A 20,002-nucleotide genomic window follows, 5' to 3' on the forward strand; every position below is an offset into this window, starting at 1 on the left:
CCCTGCCCACTCGGCTCCGAGCCCAGAACGGCCGCGGAAGTCGGAGGCCGGCGCGCAGGGCAAGGAGGGCACCAGGGGCGGGGGGCTTTGCTCCCCGCCTGATCCCTCTCACCCCCAGCGAGGAAAGTGAAGATTCCTTGGACTTTAGAGGCAGCGGACAGACCGACCAAGACTGCTAGCCGCTCCAGGTCAAGGACTTGCCCCACCCGTGTTCCCCCCAGGCGCTCCCAACTCACTGGTGAGCGCGGCGGCCCGGGCGCTGAATGCCGGGGCGGCCGCGATGGCCCCGCGTGCGGGACAGCCGGGGCTCTGGGGGCCGCTGCTGCCGGGACTGCTGCTCGTGGCGGCGGCCTTGAGCCGACCCGCCGCGCCCTGTCCCTTCCAGTGCTACTGCTTCGGTGGCCCCAAGCTGCTGTTGCGCTGCGCGTCGGGCGCAGAGCTTCGGCAGCCGCCGCGGGATGTGCCGCCCGACGCGCGCAATCTCACCATCGTGGGCGCCAACCTGACGGTGCTGCGCGCGGCCGCCTTCGCCGGCGGGGACGCGGACGGGGAGGAGGCGGTGGCGACCAGCGTGCGCCTGCCGTTCCTCACTGCGCTGCGCCTCACGCACAACAACATCGAAGTACTGGAGGACGGCGCCTTCGACGGGCTGCCCAGCCTGGCGGCACTGGACCTGAGCCACAACCCGCTGCGAGCCCTGGGCAGCGGAGCCTTCCGCGGGCTGCCAGCGCTGCGCTCGCTACAGCTCAACCACGCGCTAGCGCGGGGAGGCCCCTCACTGCTGGACGCGCTGGACGCCGCGCTCGCTCCGTTGGCCGAGCTGCGCCTCCTGGGCCTGTCGGGCAACGCGCTGAGCCGCCTGCCGCCCGCCGCGCTGCGCCTGCCGCTCCTCGAGCAGCTGGACGCGCATCTCAATGCGTTGGCCGGCCTGGGCCCCGACGAGCTGCGTGCGCTCGAGCGCGATGGCGGCCTGCCCGAGCCGCGACTGCTACTCGCCGACAACCCTCTGCGCTGCGGTTGCGCTGCGCGCCCCCTGCTGGCCTGGCTGCGCAACGCCACAGAGCGCGTACCCGACGCGCGCCGCCTGCGCTGCGCCACCCCAAGGGCGCTGCTGGACCAGCCTTTGCTGGACCTGGACGAGGCGCGACTACGCTGCGCAGATGGCGACGCCGACGGTCGTGGCGAAGAGGTGGATGTCACCGGCCCGGAGCTGGAAGCCTCTTACGTCTTCTTTGGGCTGGTGCTGGCACTCATCGGCCTCATCTTCCTCATGGTGCTCTACCTAAACCGCCGCGGCATCCAGCGCTGGATGCGCAACTTGCGCGAGGCCTGCCGGGACCAGATGGAGGGCTACCACTACCGCTATGAGCAGGACGCCGACCCGCGTCGCGCACCTGCCACGTCTGCCCCTGCGGGCTCCCGCGCCACTTCACCTGGCTCAGGCCTCTGAGCTTCACTGCCTGGGGGTTGAAGGCTGCCCCTGCCTCGCCTGAAGCCTTGGAGATGAGACACCCGCAAGCTTGGATCTCTTGAGACCTGCTCCAGACCAGCTGGAGACCTTTGTATCTTGACATCCCTCCCACTCAGAAGCTCCAAGCTGTACCCTCTCTCCCTGGCCTCTGAGAGTTCCCACAGCCAAAGGCCAAGAGACACCCCATCTAATTCCAGAAACTACTCGCCCACCTCGGGCTCTGAAAGTCCCTCCCGCTTTCTGGCCTCTCCTGGAGACCCTGTCCTTCAATCCAAAAGCTCTGAGACTGACTCCGAAACTCTGCTTGGGCCCCTGCACCCTAGGCTGCACTGACCCATCTTCCACTCAGAGCCCTCTGTCCTCCCTCTCAGGGCTCAGGAGCCATCATATTCCCTTCTGGTCTCAGAAGCAGCGCACTTCCATTAGGATTTTGTGAACTTCGAGCCCTTTATCCCAATCTAGAGCTCTAAGCCCTCTATTGAGCTTGGAGACCTTCAACATTGGGTCCCTATGGGTTGGCCATTCCCTCCCAATCCTTGGCCCGGACTTAGGGCTCCGCTTCCAGTCTGTCTCTCCCTTTCCAGGGACAAGCACACCCCCATTCTGGCCTTAGGGTGGATTCCATCCTCAGCCTTTCACACCAGGGCTCTGATCCTCCAATACTCAGAGCTTACTCCCAATCTTAACCTCTCAGCCCTCCACCCAACTGTTTCTATCCCCTACCTAAATCTTAGGCTCTCTATTCCCTGGATTCCCATCACTTGCATTTATACCCACCCCTGGCATTCAATGGTCAGGGCCCAAGGAATCCACCCCTGGGATACGCCACCCCCTTTTCTCCTAGAATGAGCTCTTTGGTCCTTCCTGCAGAAAAGTGCAGGAAGGAGTGAAGGGATGATGGCACCCAAGAACCAGGACCACTAGGCCGTGGAGGCTCCAGAGTTGGGAGGGGAAGGGAGCTGCTGCCTATGGATCCCTCCATGCTGCCTCTCACCCACTGTGGCTTTTCTCCTCTGGGGACTCTTTGCTACCACCCACCCCACCCCGAATGCCTTCCTGAAGAGGATGGGGGTCTGGCCTCCTGTCCCAGACACAAGCTCTCCTGTTCGGGGTCAGAGTCTCAGCGCCCTGCCTTCTGCATGATCCCAAAGCACAATCGGTGAGTGGGGAGGGGGCTGCCTCTCCCTGACTCCCACTCCCTGGGTCAGACAGAATGGCTGGCCTGTGCTGCCTCTGCACACAGGAAATCCCCCTCCTTTAATATATTGGCTTGAGACCTGCCCTCCCACCCCTCACCCAAGAAATCTGGACCTCCCTTGGGCAGTTTTCTATAAAGTCTGCAATAATCTCAGATTCTGTGCTCTTGTAAGTGGTGCTTTGTCATTCCTACTGACCTTGGGGCATTGATGGGGGTGGGAGGTGACATGCGGGAGGGCATTTTGGGCCTCCCTAAAGTAGGGCAGTGACCCTTGGGAATGTGAAAGAAGAAATGGGCTGTGATTGTGCATAGAGGGTTGAGGCTAGACCCAAGGTGGGACCTCCCATTGGGATAACATTGATCTCCAAACAAGTTTGCTTTTTTTGCTCTGAAATGGGGATATCCACAGCCAGGTTGGGATTCTACACTTCCTCTACATCCTCTTCCTCTTTTATTCCCCCTCACTTTGGAGGATGAAGGAAAGTGTATTTGGACTAATCAACCCTAGCCTCAGCTGAAGCTCTTGAGGAGGAATCCAGCTGTGAAGAAGAGGAGTCTGCTGCTTTGGAATCACCCCCTTGGATGGGTTTCCTGATACTCCTGCGTCATGCCGCACCCTCCTGGCTGGCTGGGTAAGAGAGGCTGAGAGAAGCAGCAGTCTAGAGGTGGGGTGTAGGTAAAATGACCGCCTGAGATATGTGGAGAAAAGAGACAGGAAAGGGGCTTGTCTCCCACCTCAAGGTCATCAGACTGAGTTATTTTGCATTCAAAGTCACAGAAACTTAGAACCATGGGGCAGAAGTCTAGAATTCTGGCATGTTAGAATCTCATCCACTGGTCAGGGTCCAGGCATATATTCTAGAATATATGCCTTCTAAACATTGAAAAGGACCTCAGGGTAATGTGGGAAGCCTCCTAAGCTGTCTCAAGGAGCAGACTTCCCCTCCTTGGAATCACCCCTTTCAGTCCCAGAGGAGTATGCTGAAACCCTCTGACAGTCCTAGTTTTGCCTGGGAGCTGGGAGCATGCCTTACCCAGGACAGCTCTGCACACAGTTGGAGACCATGCATGAGTCTCCTCATCTTGTCCCAGCAAGTTCCCTACCACATCTCCCAGTCATTCCCCTAAGAAGGTATTAAATCCTTTAGAAGTATTCCTATCAGCCAGTGACCTTCACAAGATGCCCTGACCGTCCCCTAGGACAACATAGTGATGGTCTGTAACAGGTTAGAGAACTGGGTCTCTAACTGATCACCTCATTACCAAAGGTGTGCCCTCTGGTGATGTGGCCCAAGACTGCAATAAAACCTAGCAAATAAAGGATCATGCTATTAGCTGTGGGTTTATTGTCAGCAAAAACCTTTGAAGCTTTTATATGAGAACTACTATAGCAGGCTACTAAGTACTAAGAACTTAGTTTTATTGAACTTCTAAGCATCAATAGAGTGCCTACAATACACCAGTTGATGTTCAACCTTAGTGCCGTCCCTGGTTCCCATTACAAGTTATCTCTGGTCTGCCACCGTCTTTGCAATCTGCCTTTGGCTTTATAGGATTGTTATTGGGGCTCTCCAGCCTTGTCTCCTCTGCAAAAGTAGCCATTCCTTCAGCCTTTACTAAGTACAACTGTGCCAGTCCTAGGGAAGCTAGGAAGGAATCACATTTGATCAAAGTCTAGGGAAAAAGAAATCCCAGGAAACTATGAGGGCTCAGAGGAAAGGCTGAGCTTACAGAGTCGTCTTGGGGGAAGTCACATTTGAGCTGAGGTTTAAAGGATGAGTCGGAGTTTGCAAACCAGAAATATCAGAAGGGTCAACTTGTGGAAAGGTCTGGAGGCAGAAAGATCTTGTCAGTTGGAGGACTGAAGAAAACAAACCCTGGCTGCAAATAGGTAGAAGGGTGTGTGTGTGTGTGGAGAGAGAGAGAGAGAGAGAGAGAGAGAGAGAGAGAGAGAGAGAGAGATAAGGATCTGCATTTTCCACTAAGAAGCACAGAGGACTGCTACCCTTGGAGAAGTCAGGAAGGAGCCACGTGTGAGACGTGGGCAGGGGAGAGGGACCCCGCCTCTTACTTGGTTATTCCTTCCTTCTGCTTATTCGTTTTGGGACCAGGCCTCATGCTGGACCCCAGAGACACAGAGAGGAACCAGACCTAAGCCATGCCCACAGGAGGCCAGAAGGGCAAGGGGGGAGGGATAAGGGAAGAGACCTTGCGGGGAAAGGCGAGATAGGGGTCCGGTTGGCACTGCCCTGGTTCTGGAGGTGTTGGAAATGAGAAGTGGGCAGAGGCCTGGGGACCACAGGGCCCAAATGGCAAAGGGAAAACAACTACTTCTAGGATGTCCCCTTCAAGAGCAGATTGGTAGAGAGCGGCAGAGAGAGAGGGAAGGTGTGGGTGTAATGTCAGGAATGTGGCAGACACGAAACCAGCTGAGCCCTTGAACACGGCAGACTTCCCGGGTGCTGTGACCCTGTAAGCAGCGTGAAACTGCCTTTCAAAAACACCTCTCAGAGAGGCCCTTCACCTCTACAACCCCTTGGAGTGGGAACCAGGGCAGGCCTAGCCTAACTGCAGTCCGGGGTTTCAGGGCGAGCTCAGCACCTGCCTTGCCATGTCACTTGGTCCCTCGTCAGTTAGAAATACTGGTGAGGCCCTGCTGTGTGCTGGGCACCAGGGAACATGTGGAGCTGGCTGCTGCCTTTCTGGTCCAACCCAGCACTCTGACCTTGGACGACCTGCCCCTCTCTGGCTCTAGGTTCTTTCTGTCCAGGCGGAGGCTGGACTTGTGACCTCTGGAGGCACTGGCTGCTCTCACTGAAGTCCATCTCCTTCTTCATTAAGTCTCTGCCTGGCAGACTCTCAGCCCTAATTTATGGCCCTGGCCTTTCCCAGACAGGGCGAAGTGACGGGGGCAGTTAATATTCCTGTGGTAATGCACTTGGTCTCCTTCCGAGGCCCCTCCTCCACCCCTCACCCCTGCCTCACTGACCCATCCTCTTCCCTCAGTGGCGCCTCAGGGCCATTTACCAGGAGTCCTCCAGCCTCTCTCCAACCACCTAAACCAGCCCTTCCTCGGATGGTGGGGAAACTGAGGCTCAGAGAGCACAGGAGCCAGCGAGGTTACCCAGTGGTTGGGAGCAGATCCAGGGCCCAGGATGCCTCCGGGGCTATCCCTGCTTTGCTCTGAGTGCCTGGCAGGGCCACCCCACTTCCTAACAGAGGATCTCCACACTATAGTGACTGCCTCCAGCAGCCAGACCTGGGTCCTACTGGGCTGAGGAGGTAAAAACAAAGTAACAGTGAAGCAGGACAAACTCACCAGTGCAGCTTCTCACAGGCTTCAGTAGTCCTGCTCCAGCCAGGGGCAGTCCACCCTCCCCAAGGCAGAAAGGGGCTTGGTTGGGATTCCTAAGCTCTGAGGTCCCCATGCATTCAGCCCATTTCTCCTCAGTCTCTCCTCTCTGCTGAGCGTGGCTGAGCATGAGGTTTATGTGGACGAACCAGATCCCAGGAAGCTGAGGGGGCCCAGGGAGACCCCTAAGTAAAGTGACCAAATGGGCACACTTTAGCATGAAAGGGACAACTGGAAGAAATTATGTGGGGACAAGAATAAACTAGGGCTTCACAGACTAGTGGTCCTGGACACCAGTGACTTTTGATAAGACTTAGAAGGGGAAAGAGAAAATGCTAGACTGCTAGGCCAGAAAGTCTCCGAGCACTATGTGACCAACATACCCTCTTCCTTGACCCTATTTTCCAGCCACACCAGATCATGCAATCTTAGTAACAATCCCTGTGCTGTGCCCTGACTCACATGGTACCCTCTTTCCGGCACAGGAAGCATTCAGACTGGGCAAGGGTCCCCTCAGCTTTCCTGAGCTTGCCCTTTTCCAGACCTTTATTTGTACTGACTAGTTTTCTTGTCCCTTGTCTGCTCCAGGTCATAAGCTTCCCCCAGGACAGGGACTGGGCTGGCTCACTTTTAGATTCCCTAATCCTGTGCACAGAGAAGATTTGTGGGACTCCCTTGATCCCTGTTCCACAAAAATAAAAGGGGGAGAGGCACCATGCTGGGCACTGGGAGGCCACCCTTTCTGCTCTGAAGGTTTACTTTTCTTTTAACTCTCACTCTCTCCCCTTCGTTAAACTGAGGTTATAATGGTAGAAGATGCCTGGGTGGCTGTTCCTGATTACTGTTCTACAAAGTGAGTAAGCAAAGAAGCTGGTGCAGTGGCCCATATTTGTAATCCCAGCAACTTGGGAGGCTGAGGCAGGAGGTTCATAAGTTTGAGGCCAGCTCAGAAACTTGGCAAGACCCTGTCTCAAAATTTAAAAAAAGCTGAGGATGCAGCTCAGTGGTAGAGAACTCCTGGGTTCAATCCCCAGTACTACAAAATAAAACTAAGCAAAGTGAGTCAACAAAAAATATGCAGTTTCAGAATATGCAATCTTGCAAAACATCTTTTAGCCTTAAACTCTTCACTTGGGCTTTTTAATACTCTTACAGAGTTCAGGCCGGCGTCTGGAATATTTGTCCAGGGTTCTGTGTGGACAGCATCTGCCACTGACTTAACCTGAATTCCTCTCTTCTGGAAACTGCCGCGACATCTGTCGGCGAATCTGAGTCCGAGCGGAGCCAGCTCCTACTTTTCTTTGCATACTTGCGCCATCTGCTGGTGGCCATGGGAAAGTTCCTTCATTTAGGCAATCATTCATGAAATACTTTTCATGCTCCATGAACCGTGCTAGGAAAAAGCTGGGTATACAATTTTGAAGAAAACTGACAAAAGTCACTTCCCTTAGGATACATTAATAGTAATAACTAACATTTATGTAGAAATTGGTAAGCTGGGAGCAACGGCGCATGCCTATAATCCTAGTAACTTGAGAGGCTGAGGCAGGAGGATGGCAAATTTGAAGCTAGCCTGGGCAATTTAATGAAACCCTGTCTCAAAATAAAATATTAAAAGGGTTAGATATGTAGCTCAGTGGTGCAGCTCCTTGAGTTCAATCCCCAGGGCAAAATGGGGTTCTAGGCACTTTACTTGTATTAATCCATTTTACCCTGATGACAATTCTGTGAAGTGGGTATTATTATTCCTACTTTACAGATGAAGAAACCAAGGCGTATGGACAACTTGTTCAAGGTCACTTGGCCAGAGTCAGGCTCTTGGACAGTAAACAAGTAAATGAATAAGCAAGATCCTTCTTATGAGAGAAATAAGCAGGGCAAAATGAGAGTGACAGGGAAGGGTCTCCTCTGAATGGGAGGAAGACCCTCTGAGAAGGCAACCTACCCTAAAGAATGGAAAAGGAACCTGTTATGTCAAAAGCCTAGGAAAAATCAATTCAGGCAGAAGTGGTCAGTGTGAAGGTGCTGAGACCAAATGCTCCAAAGTTGGGTAGAAGGCAAGTTCTCACCATTCTATCTCCAAACACCTTTCCAATCTGTCCTTCTTCTAAATTCACCACCCCACCCCACCCCCAGCCTCTGCATCTCTTTTGTGGATCTCACGACTAGTTTGCTCCCTGATCCCCCTGCCTGCGGCTTCTTCAATCCTACAGATCCTGGAAATGCATGAATCTAATCCTGTCACTGCCCTGCCTAAAACCCCTCCCCCTCTCTTTTGGATATAAGCCAAGCCCTTTGGATTGATTTTTCTGTAACCCCCTCCCTCAGGTCCAATTTCCTGCAAACTCCTCCAGTTCCCTTTACCCCAACTACACAAAGCCCTTACAGTTTCCTAGAGGTCCCAGGTTGTCTCACCCTTAGAGGTTCCCCAGGAGCTGCCCTTCTACCTGAAATGTTCATAGCCCCCCTCACCTACCTACTACCTCCTTATCATCCTCTCAAAACAGTCCTAGCGTTACTTCCCGTAGGAAGCATGCTGTGAGCGCAGGGTCCCATTTGCAGTCACCCTCACCAGCAAATCTAAACCTTCATCCTTGTTCCTTGTTCCAGTGAATTTGTGAGCAATTTGAAGGAAAGGATTGTCTGATCTATCTATCTTATCATCTTTAGGTCCCAGCACAAGAGCCAGCAAGTGGCGCATGCTCTATAAATACTCTTCACAGCTGCGAACTCTATGTTGTTCAGTTTCTTTCTCTGTTCCTTATTTATTGAAATTTGTACAGCATAAAAATCTACATTTTGGCATGCAGTTCTATGAGGGATTTTTTTTTTTTTTTTTTTTTTTTTTTTTTTGGTACGTGAGATTGAACCCTGGAGCACCTAACCACTGAGCCATATCCCCAGCCTCTTTTTAAGTTTTATTTTGAGACAGGGTCTTGCTAAGTTGCTGAGGCTGGCTTTGAACTCATGATCCTCCTGCCTCAGCCTCCTAAGTCACTGGGATTACAAGTGTAAGCTGCCACAGCAGGCAGTTCTGTGAGTTTTGATGACTAAGATAGGGAATAGTTCTATCAGCCTCCAAAAATCACTCCCCTGCCCTTTTTTTTTTTTTTTTTTTTTTTAGATTTCTTGGTATTTTTAATGAGATAGTGGAGTTGTCTGTGAATAGAGACAATCTTTCCTCCTTTACAATCAGTCTTCCCTTTGAATCTTGTGCTTCCTTCTGCACTGGCGAGACCTCCAGTCTGATGTTGGGAAGGAGTGGTGGGTGATCCTTCTGGCCTAGTCCCTACCTTAAAGGACAAGCACTCGTTCTCTCAGCATTAGCTGTGATTTTGGCTGGAGTGTTTTCACAGATGTCCTTTGTCAGGTTAAGAGGTTTTTGTGATCATGAATCGATACTGAATTTTGTCAGATGCCCTTCTCTGCATATATTGAGATAATCACTATTTTCAGCTACATTTCCTAAATCTGAATGCTTATTTTCAATTTTCAGTTAATTCTAATATTTGTTCTAAATTTCCTTGTGATTTTCTACTGGGCCCATTTAAAATTGTTGCTTGATTTCCAAATATGGACAAACTTTCCAGATACCTTTCAGTTTTTAATTTCTAGTTTATTTCTGGTGTGATCAGAGAATCTGCTTTTGTAACTTAAGTTTCTTTTGCTTTGTTAAGGTTTTGTTGAAAAGCTCAGAAGATGGTCCTTCTTTTTTTTTTAAGAGAGAGAGAGAATATATATAGAGAGAGAACTTTTAATACTTATTTTCAGTTTTTGGTGGACACAACATCTTCAAACATCTTCATTTTTATTTTTATTTTTTTTAATGTGGTGCTGAGGATCGAACCCAGTGCCCCACGCATGCCAGGTGAGCGCCTTACCGCTTGAGCCACATCCCCAGCCCAAGATGGTCCTTCTTGATGAATAGTTAATTACTGTGCACTTGAAATGAATGCATGTTCTATTGTTTTGAGGTAAAATATCCTATAATGTCAGTTAGGTCAAATTAACTGATATGGATGCTCAAGTCTGTGTGCTCAGCAACATTTCCTCCCCTTACTCTAGTAGTTACCAAGACAGGATCGTTCCAGGTTTGTAGATTTCTGCTCTCAGTTCTACCACCTTGGGCTTCATGTATTTGGAAGCATCATGATCAGATGCCTCTACTTTTAGTATTATTATGTCCTCTTGGTAAGACACTTTTATTATTATGTCTGTCCTTCTTTATCCCTTGTTTTGAAGTCTACTATGCCAGATATTAACTTGGGCTTTTCAACTTTCTTTTGATTGTTTTTTTGTATCGTAGATCTTCTCCATCCTTTTGCGATCAACCTGTCTTACATTTAAAGTGGGTTTCTTGTGGACAACATATAGTTAGATCATGTTTTCAATTCAATCTGGCAGTCTCTGTTCTTTAATTATTGTATTTAGACCGTTTTCATTTAATGTAGTTATTGATATGGTTGGTTTTACTATGTTTTAGTCAGCTTTTTCTCTGCTGAGACTAAAGGACCCGACCAGAACAACTGTAGAGGAGGAAGTTTATTTGAGGGCTCCTGGTTTCAGAGTATCTCAGTCCACAGACAGCTAACTCCACTCCTCAGGGATCAAGATGAGGCTGAACATTATGGCAGAAGAGTGTGGCAGAGGGAAACAGCTCACATGATGATCAGAAAGCAAAGAGAGAGACTCCACTAGCCAGATACAAATATATACCCCAAAGCCTCCCCCCAGGGACACACCTCCCCCCAGGGACGCACCTCCTCCAGCCACACGCCACCAGCCTTCAGTTACCACTCAATTAATCCCATCAGATGATTAATTCACTGGCTGAGCTGAGGCTCTTGTAACCCAATCATTTCTTCTCTGAACCATCTTGCATTGTCTCACACATGAGCTTTTGGGGGACACCTCACCTCCAGAGCATAACAGCCTACCATCTTTATTTTTCTGTTTTTCCAATCTGTTTATTTTTGTTGTTGTCTTGGCTTTCCCGCCTTTTTTAAAGAGAGCATTTGAATAATTTTTAGTCTGTTTTTTTTTCTATTTTAATTTGTATTTTTGGCTCTATTTTTTTGTTGTTGTTGCTCTAGGGATCACAATGTACATATGCAACCTTTCATGGTCTACTTAGGGTTAGTATTGTACCATTTCAAGCATAATATAGAAAACTTATGAACCAAATAAATCTCTTTATCTTCACATTCTAGTTGCCATATATATTTTATGTATTGTCTCTTATAGTTGTCATATATATTTCTATTTATCAACATTGATAAGCCCCCATCAAAAGTTTTATAGTTTTTCCTTTCAATAGTCATACATATTTTTTATTTTTACTCAAATAGTTACCATCTCTGTGCTCTTAATTCCTGAAGATCTGGGTTTATCTCTGGCATAAATTTCTTTCAACCTAATTTTTCTTTTCAGTACTGGGGATTGAACCCAGGTTCTACACAAGCTAGGCAACAGTTCTAACTCTGAACTATATCCCCATCCCTTTTGATTTTTGACAGGGACTCACTAAATTGCTGAGGCTGGCCTCAAACCGGGAATCCTCCTGCCTCAGCCTCTGCAGTAGCTGGGAATATAGGTGTGTGCCACCATGATTGGCTCAACCTAAATAATTTTTTTTAGGATTCTTTTTTAGAGTTGGTCTGCTGGTGACAATTTCTTAGTTTTCCTTCACTGATAATCCGTACGGGAGGAAGGTCTAGCTCAGTGGTAGATCTAGCATGAACTAAGGTCCTAGGTTCAATCCCAGCACTGGGTGAGGGTGAGGCAGGGAGAAAAAAAGAAAACAAAGAAAAAGAAACTCCATATTTTGCATTCGCCTTGAAGGATATTTATAAGTTGAAAATTCTTTTCTTTTACCACTTTGAACCTATTTCACAACACATCCTTCTGGCTCCTGTGTTTTTAATTGAGAATTCTGGTGGCAATTCTTTGAATGGAAAGACATACAAGAATGTGTTATTTTCTCTAGGATTTTTTTTGTTTTTATTTATCTTTGATTTCATTATATGCAATTTTATCATAGGTATCTGTGTGGTTTTCTTTGAGTTTAACTTGCTTAGGGTTTAACGTTTAGCTTCTTGAATATGTGAATCTGTGTCTTTCCCCAATTTTGCCATTATTTCCTCAACAGTCTCTTTTTCCTTTTTTCTGGAGTCAAATGACATGAATCTCAGACCCTAAGGTGGTGTTCCACAGGTCCCTGAGGCTCTGTTCATTTTTTCAACTTTTTTTCTTTTTTTTTTTTCCAGATATAACATCTATTGATCTATCTCAAGGTCATTAAATCTTTTCTCTACCACTTCCATTTTGCTATGAATCCATCCAGTAAATATTTTATTTCAGATATTACATTTTTCAATTCTAAAATTTCTATATATTTTTTTTACGTTTTCATCTCTCTGCTGTAAACAATGATTGTCCCATCCATTTCAAGTTATAATTGCCACTTCAAAGTCTTTTGTGTTAATTTGAAACAGAATTCTAAGTCCTAAGTTGGCATCGGCTGATGGAGGCTAGTTTTCTGTCACTAGTTTCCTGGTTCCTTGTATGTTGAGTAATTTCAGGTTGTGTTCTGGACATTGTGAAAGTTATATTGTGTAGACTCTGGATCCTGTTATAATCCTCTATACAATGTTGATTTTGTTGTTATGGTTGTGTCAAGAGGCGATCGGCCTGCTGGGCATGATGGCACATGCTTGTAATCCCAGCAACTCAGGAGGATCGAGGGCAGCCTCAGCAACTTAATGAGGCCCTGTCCCTTTCTCAAAATGAAAAATAAGAAGGGCTGGGGAGGTGGCTCATTTAGCACCTTTGGGTTTAATCCTCAGTACCAGGAAAAAATGTGAACTCTTCCTCACCTAGATCCCTACTTCTCCATGCGTTCTGTTAGCCTAGGTGGCAGGGAAGGCTTCCAAACCTGAAGTTACCTCAGGAAGAAGTCCAGGAAGAACAAGAGATGGGAAAAGAACAAGAGCCGGAGCTAAGGCAGGGCTTAGGACTGACTCCAAATGAGCGCAGTGGAGTTAAAGATAGAAGAAGGGTCTCACCCAAGGGCCATGGCATCCCGTGGGTTCTGAGAGGGATCAGAGGCTCAGCAGCTTCTCCCATGCTGGACAATGGCAGGACTGGACAGGAAGGAAGTTCTTGGCAGCAGAAGGGCTATAAGGACCAGGTTGGAGTTGGGGCCAGACAAGGGAAGAAGGCAGCAAACCTTATCCGGGGCAGCAGGGCAGCAGGACAGCACTTCCTGCTCTCTGTCCTGCCAGGGGCTTAGGAGACAGAAATAAAAGGACAGCAGCATCTTCTGTCACAAAAGACCTTTATTGGCCTCCTCCTTGTGGTTCTCTTGTTCATTTGTTCTGTTGGAGTTGAATAAACTGGAATAACTTATCTGACGAACTAAGGAATGCCACAGGTGCAGCCGATTCACCTGGAGGGGGTCCAGGAGTGAGAGGGCCACAGAATAACCGACAGTCACTTCACAGAAGGGCCACAGGCCTGGAGACCCACCCAGCCACCCGTCCTCCACCAGCCCAGGACTCACAGGCTCGCTCATAGGAAGAGGTAGTCCCAGAGCATCTGTGACCAGACCTCACTGCTGAGCACAGCTGCCCAGGGGGACAGTACATTCTGCACCTGTTCCCTGGGGGCTCTGCAGATCGGCCACCCAGGACAGGACCTCACCCCAAGTTTGTAAGGCACCTCTCATATGCTGCCATTTCATACTACCTCCTCGCCTACACGCCTCCCTGTGGCCCTTGCAATAATCCCTATGAAGGTGAGCACAACCTGGTACTGGCCCCATTTTACACATGTAGAAACTGAGGCCAGCAGGGTCTCCAAGGGCACAGGTTGAACATAAAGTATCCGATGGCACGCTCTTTCTCCCATGCCATGTGGCTTGCAGTGCCCTGAGCTTCACATTCACATCTAGAATGTCCTGGGAGGTGGGATTTTGTGCCAAGGGCTGGTCCAAAAGTACCCACCTGCTATTGAGTGCCCACGAGGGGCCTGGGCAGAGGGGCAGGTAGGCAGAGAAAGAATTCAGGCGACCTCCTGAGGGGGCCAGCCTCTTTTGGGGCACAAAATCTCCTGTTGTCCACATGCTTGGTTGGTCACAATTGTGGTAATAGAATCCTATTGGAATTACTCAAGGAAACTTGGTGCTTGAAAGGTCTCTGGGGGACTCCTGGCCTCAGGGAAGAGACTTTTGTCATAAAGTCCTCGTTCAGTATGCCTTTGTGAGAACCTGGGTGTCCATCTCCCTCACTGTATGTAGTTGAACCTGGCTCTAGATTCTCCTTCTCCGGTCACCCTGATCCTCCTGACAGCCTGAGGGCCTGGGCTGGGAAGTAGGGTGTCACACAGAGGTGGAGACAGAGTCCTGGGTGGGGACTGGGCCTGTTCCCTTGCTCCATGGTCTCCCATGTGGCCTAGGTTAAGCCCTAACCTTTCTGATCACCAGCCCCTGCCCAAGTCAAACCCAGGCCAGAGCTTCGGGGTGGGTTGGTTAAAAAACAAAACAAAACATGAAATGTGTCTGCGCGTGCACCCGTGTGTGTAAGCATACACTTGGGCCTTGGTCTGGGACCCAAGCTCCAATATGAAGACACTTTGTATTGGAAAGCCCGAGCCATGCCAACATGAAAAGCAAGGATAGACTCTGTGCTTGCTGGTCTAAGATCAAACCTCAGAATGGTGGTTTGAAGTTTTTCTTCAAAACAAAAATTTTTTAAAGTGAAACCACAACAGGCAAGAGAGATAAAAGCAGAGTTGTTCTGGTGAAGTGGGAAGTGGGGAGGGCTAGAGACTCAGCCTTTGCCCCCACCTTCCTCCCGTAGAGCTGCTGACGAGGCCTGGTGGGAGTTCCACGGTACCCTGTGGAACTGGCTGGAAAGCCACTATCAGTGTGTCTACGGATCATGGGTCCCAGGGACCTGTGCTTTGATTTCCATTTTGGGGTGACAAGTTGGGAGAGAATGTTGGGGGAGCGTGCACCCCCTTCCACATGGCCTCTCACTACTGTGCAGTGAGCCTGCAGGAGCAGCCAGGTGGGGTCTGCCCCACAGCGGGGCTTCTTCAGTCCAGGAGGGAGGGAAAGGAGACGGCGCTGCTTGCTCCAGGCAGGCTGTATGAGGGAGGAGTGGGGACTCTTTTGGTCCCTATTGATTTTAAAAAGAAAAATATCAGGACAGGCATAGGCCTGCATCCATGAGACCCTGTAGGAGTTCAAGATTGGACCCTAAAAGAGTTCAAGATTGGATGGGTAGGGCATGGCCAGACCCTTGGCACTGGCAGGAGGCAAGCTGCCTCTCTGGGCTGCTGAAACCACTGGGAGAGGATCAGCAGGGGCTCAGGGCTCAGGGCAAGAGATCTGGGCTTTCCCTGGGCCCAGGGCCCTCTCAAGTGTCACCAGGAAGCTCTGTTGATCCTGAATGGGGCCTTTTACTTTGAGGGCCAGGAGTAGGCAATTTCTATTTCCCCTCACCCTTGGATTTCTTTTACAGAGCAATGGTGGGTTCCGTACCAAGCCTTCTTGACCTCTGTGGGGTGTGAGAGGTGGGAGATGTCGGGGACTACAGGCCTGGAAGGGTCCAAGAACCCCCCTGTTCCCCAATCACTGAAAACATGCACATCTTTTCTGTCTTGGTTGCGTGTCGGTGATCATGGTGTTTCCAAATAGTGTCTGCATTTCTCTCTCAGCTGGGTCACCAAGGCCAAATTGGCTGCTTCTCATTCTGGTTGACAGTTAAGTGAGAAGCAGGGCCAGAGATGAAGACCAGCGGGAGGTGGGTTGGCGCACAGTTAACTTCCTGTGTGACCTTGGGTCGTGCTCTTGAAGTTGCAGGTCACACACCTGGTGGCTGTTTGCAACTTATAGAGTGTGGGCCACTGGTTTTCATCTCACAGCCATTTCCTAAGTCAGGCAGGGAAGGAAGTTCTGTACCATTTTAGTTAGGGAAGCTGAGACTGAAGGTGTGGGACTTGCTCAAGGCAACCCAACTGGTTGGTGACAGCCAGGCCTGAGAAGCAGCCCTGGGCACTGTTCAGCCCTGGCATTGCTTCCACTGCACCGAGTGGGAGCCAGCTGGACCAGAACCAGGGCAAGCCCACTCTAGCTTATCTGGGCTTCGAGGCTGAGAAGGCCCTGGGGTCCAGCCAAAGGACTCAGTCCTTGTCTTCCCAAGATTGAACTCCTCTCTGGGCTGGGTGCTGAGGAAACCCAGCTGGCCCTCTGCTTTGTGCAGCTTCACCCAGGCCAAGTTCTTCCTTCCTGCCCAGATTGGCATCATCCTGCCAGCCCCATGACCCACTGGGAAGTGGGCTGCTTGGCAAGCACAGGCCCCAAACACTTGGCATAACAAGAGCCAGTACTGTGGGTTGGTCCTGGGGCCTAGTAAGGCTTCCCCACCCCCACTATCACTCCAAGGTGTCACCTGGCCAGGCTGACTCCAGGGTGGAGAGGGGCCCTGCAGAGAAGTACTGGGTCATGTCTAGGTGCTGAGTTCAGAGATGGTGCCTGGAGCTGACCAGAAACCTGGAAAGATGATATGGGTCCTCCTCTTCAAGAAGAGACCACAGAAATGCTTTGGCCTGTGTCTCTCAGGGCTGCAGCACAAAGCTGAGTAGAGGGGCACCTGGCCAATAGGCACGTGGAACCAAATCCAACCTGTGTGACACTCACAGGCCTGTGCATTCTGCTGTGGTCTGAGTCCCTCTGGCAGGGCACTGTATTCTAACTCACATCAAGTGAGTTATATGAACCAGCCCTGGATGCAATGCCTTTGTGACTTTCCCCTGACCAGGAACAGAGACTGGGATAGACCCATCTCTGTGCCACCAAGGCTGGGCATAGAGCACAGAAACTGTCAGCAAAGAATGGTGAAGCTGAATTCAACTACACTTTACCATTGTCCTTGTGCAGTCCTGGCTCAAAGAGCAAAAAGATAGTGCCCTGGTACTCCCCTGCAGCTGGAGAAATTTCAATTAATACTGGAAAAATCCCTACCAGTGTGATTTTGAAAAGCAGGAAGCTTCAAAAACCAGCCTGACAAAATTTCTGTGTGCATGTTAGGGATGGGGGAAAAGATATTTGAGGGGAGAAGTTACCTCCAATGCTAAAGGGTCTTGTACCAGCCCCAAGTTTCAGAGGAAGACACTGAAGGGTACATGCTCTGTGCGTCCAGCTCCACAGCGACCCAGTTCCAGCAGGGGCTGGATGCCTGGGGTACCTGCTGCTAGGACCATGGGACTGGCCTGGATAATGTGACTGCCCCCAGTTGACCTGGTTCTGACCTGGGAAGATTGAGCATTCATGAGATTTAGCAGGCATGGGGCCAGGCTGGTGACTGTCATTTCACCATGGGGAAAGGTTTGTGCAGCTCATCCCCAGAGGTGCTGGGTTGGAAAGAGTTGGGATCCAACTTGTATAAAAAGTCGTGTTGTCTCCCTTTTCAGGAAAATATGGGACCAAGACAGAAGTAAGCAGAAATTGAGAAGAAATCCCCCTTGTTCTGCTAATTAGTATATTTGCCTGGTAAATCTCATGTTGCCCCTTCGGGGGCTGTGAAGCCCTGCAGAACCTATCACAAGCCCCCCATCAAGTCTCAGCAAACCCAGGCCTTAGGGCAGAGCAGTTCATGCAGGCTATGGTCAAGGCTTGACATCAGGTGACACCCCGGGAGCCCAAAAAGGGTCTTTCTAGGCCCAGAGTTTGGACAGAAGCTCTCTTGGGTCCTGCTGCTTCTGAGGTCTGTGAATCCCCTCTAGAAGCCAATGGAACAGGAAGCAGCCCTGGCTCCACCCAGCAGACCAGAGCTCAAATGTTCACAAATTTTCAAAGCCAGAAGTCCCTGGGTTTTCCAGTGGGGAACTGAGGCCCAGAGAGGGGAAGAAACTTGCCTAAGATCATACAGCAAGTTAGCATTAAAGACCAGACAAGGATACCTTTCAATACTTGCCACTTATCACTATGTCTGCCCCATTGCCCTGGGAAAGGCCCCAGTTCTCAATCACACCAACAACAGCCAATGGGTATTAGGTACCTTTGACACTGGGAACTACTAGGGTCTCCATTCCCCAAGGAAAGAAGCACAGCCTCTTTCCCTTTGCAGGAAGGCATCTTGATAGAGCCTGCTACCTTCTGGGGAAGGACTGCCTTTGACAGTGGCCACTCTCCCCACCTGTAGGGCCAACCCAGCCTAGTCATGGAAGACTACAGGGAGAAAGAGGGGGACGCTGGTGGCCCCAGCTGTCCCTGGACCTCCCACCTTGATCCTGGTGATAAAAAAGTCTTAAGTCTGCGAAGGAAGGGAGAAGGGGAGGCTCAACTTCCCACCTCTGCCCACCTCTGCAAGCCCCATCAGAAACTCCCTCTGCAGGGGCTGGTGCTTGAAGAGCCCCACCTTTGTGCATGTGAGAACCCAGTCCCCCCATCACCACCACAACACAAGGCAGCTAAGGTGCTCATCCTGGCAAGTCCCAAAGAAAACTGGCTAGTTGACACGGCTTGCCTCCATCTAGGTGTCTGCTGGTAAGGAAGTCATTTCGTTCCTTTTCTCCACTCCTGGGTCTATGAGCTCACGAGCTTCACCAATGCCACTATCAGACACAGGGACACAGGACAAGGAGAAAGGTGGAGGGGGAGAGGTCTTTGGTGGGTCCAAACTGCAAAAAGGCATTGAGAATCTCTCCATGGTTCTGCCCCTCCAGTTGGGAGGGGGTGGCCTTCAATATAGTCATCTTTTAGCTGCCAGAACCATTACCAGGTAGAACTGGGGACATCTTCTCATGTGTCTTGAGCCCTCATGCCCACTCCTCCGAGCCCTCACACCCACCACAACAGAGCCCCTCCAGCCCCACCCTGCCCTTCCCACTCCCCATCTCAAGCCCAATCCCAAGGCCAGGGCTGTGGTGGCCTTTGTGGGAATGAGCATGAAAAGAGGGTGGGTGGAGCGGTGACCGCAGAGAGGTGAAGGTGGTGCACTGTTGGCATGGTGATGTGGGGCCAATCCTGAGGCCAGAGGTTCATCACCGTGACCAGGAAGACCACTTGGGGTCCCCTAGTTGAAATTGGAAGAACAAAGGGGAGGGAAACCAGAACAGGAAGAAGACAAGTAAGCATCCTAGTGCAAGAGAGCGGCCCGGAGCTGCTGGGCACGGGCCGCCAGTCTATCTGTTGTTGAGGTGTGGAGAACCGGTGCCATCCTCCTCTTCCTCCTTGTCGTCCTTCAGGCCTTTCAGTCTCTGGCGAGCAAAGTCCTCAAACACAATGTCGTCATCGCTGCAGGGAGAAACAAGGACAACGTGGCATGCTAGCAAGGGCAGGGAGAAGGAGAGAGGTCATATCCACAGGCTTGACCACATGTGACACAGAGGGACCCAGGACAGAACCACACTCCCCAAGGTCTCTGGCCTCTGGGGCCAACCTGGGGCAGAAAGGCTCTGGGGATAGTCACAACTGGACTTGGAGAAATTGAAAAGTGCCAGGGGGGTCACGAATTTGACTCTTGTGCCTAAGGCCTAGGAAAGGACCCTAACTCTGGAGGGGGTGGAGGCATGTCAAATACAGGGAGTAGTGGGGTTCTGTGGCAGAGGTAGAAATCATCCCACCATGATAGGCCAGACCACCACATCCTCACAGTGTATTATGAATCCCTCAAGAGCAAGCCCAAGAAACCCACCCACTCACCCAAAAAACTACCCCTAGGTAGCATTCCAGAGAGCAGTGGGGCTGGCTTAATGGAGAGAAAGCCACAAAGGCCCTTTCTCCAGAAAAGTGTCACTCACATGCTGCCGTCAGGGATTCTGGGTAGGAGAGGGACTGGGATAGGGGAGCTAGCAAATCTACATAGGGGCTGAGGAAGGGGGGTAGGGGAAGGGGTACCTGAGCAGGGTGCAGGACTAAGGGCTGCTTCCTTTCTGGCATAAAAGCCAGCCACTTAAGACCAGGTAGGGACCCACA

General features: G+C 50.5%; 2 protein-coding genes across 3 annotated transcripts in view; one reads left to right on the plus strand and one right to left on the minus strand.

Moving 5' to 3' along the window:
• The first annotated feature begins 280 nt into the window (after positions 1 to 280).
• On the plus strand, positions 281 to 1,450 carry Tpbgl (trophoblast glycoprotein like). Its single transcript, XM_026387256.2, has one exon. It carries the CDS (start codon positions 281 to 283, stop codon positions 1,448 to 1,450), a length of 1,170 nt encoding a protein of 389 aa, XP_026243041.2.
• Positions 1,451 to 18,927: 17,477 nt separating this feature from the next.
• Positions 18,928 to 20,002, minus strand: part of Arrb1 (arrestin beta 1) — a 77,860-nt gene continuing 76,785 nt past the window's right edge. For both annotated transcript variants that reach the window (XM_077796875.1, XM_077796874.1), the window contains one exon: positions 18,928 to 19,321. In XM_077796875.1, the coding sequence (XP_077653001.1) occupies positions 19,210 to 19,321 (112 nt within the window). In that variant the 3' untranslated portion in view covers positions 18,928 to 19,209. The remainder of the gene's footprint in view (positions 19,322 to 20,002) is intronic.

This window comes from Urocitellus parryii, chromosome 4 (assembly GCF_045843805.1).
Source record: "Urocitellus parryii isolate mUroPar1 chromosome 4, mUroPar1.hap1, whole genome shotgun sequence".
NCBI classification, from domain to species: Eukaryota; Metazoa; Chordata; class Mammalia; order Rodentia; family Sciuridae; genus Urocitellus; species Urocitellus parryii.

Bases quoted from the DNA above. Each gene is read 5' to 3' on its own strand.
- Tpbgl (XM_026387256.2), top strand. From the start codon at position 281: ATGGCCCCGCGTGCGGGACAGCCGGGGCTCTGGGGGCCGCTGCTGCCG.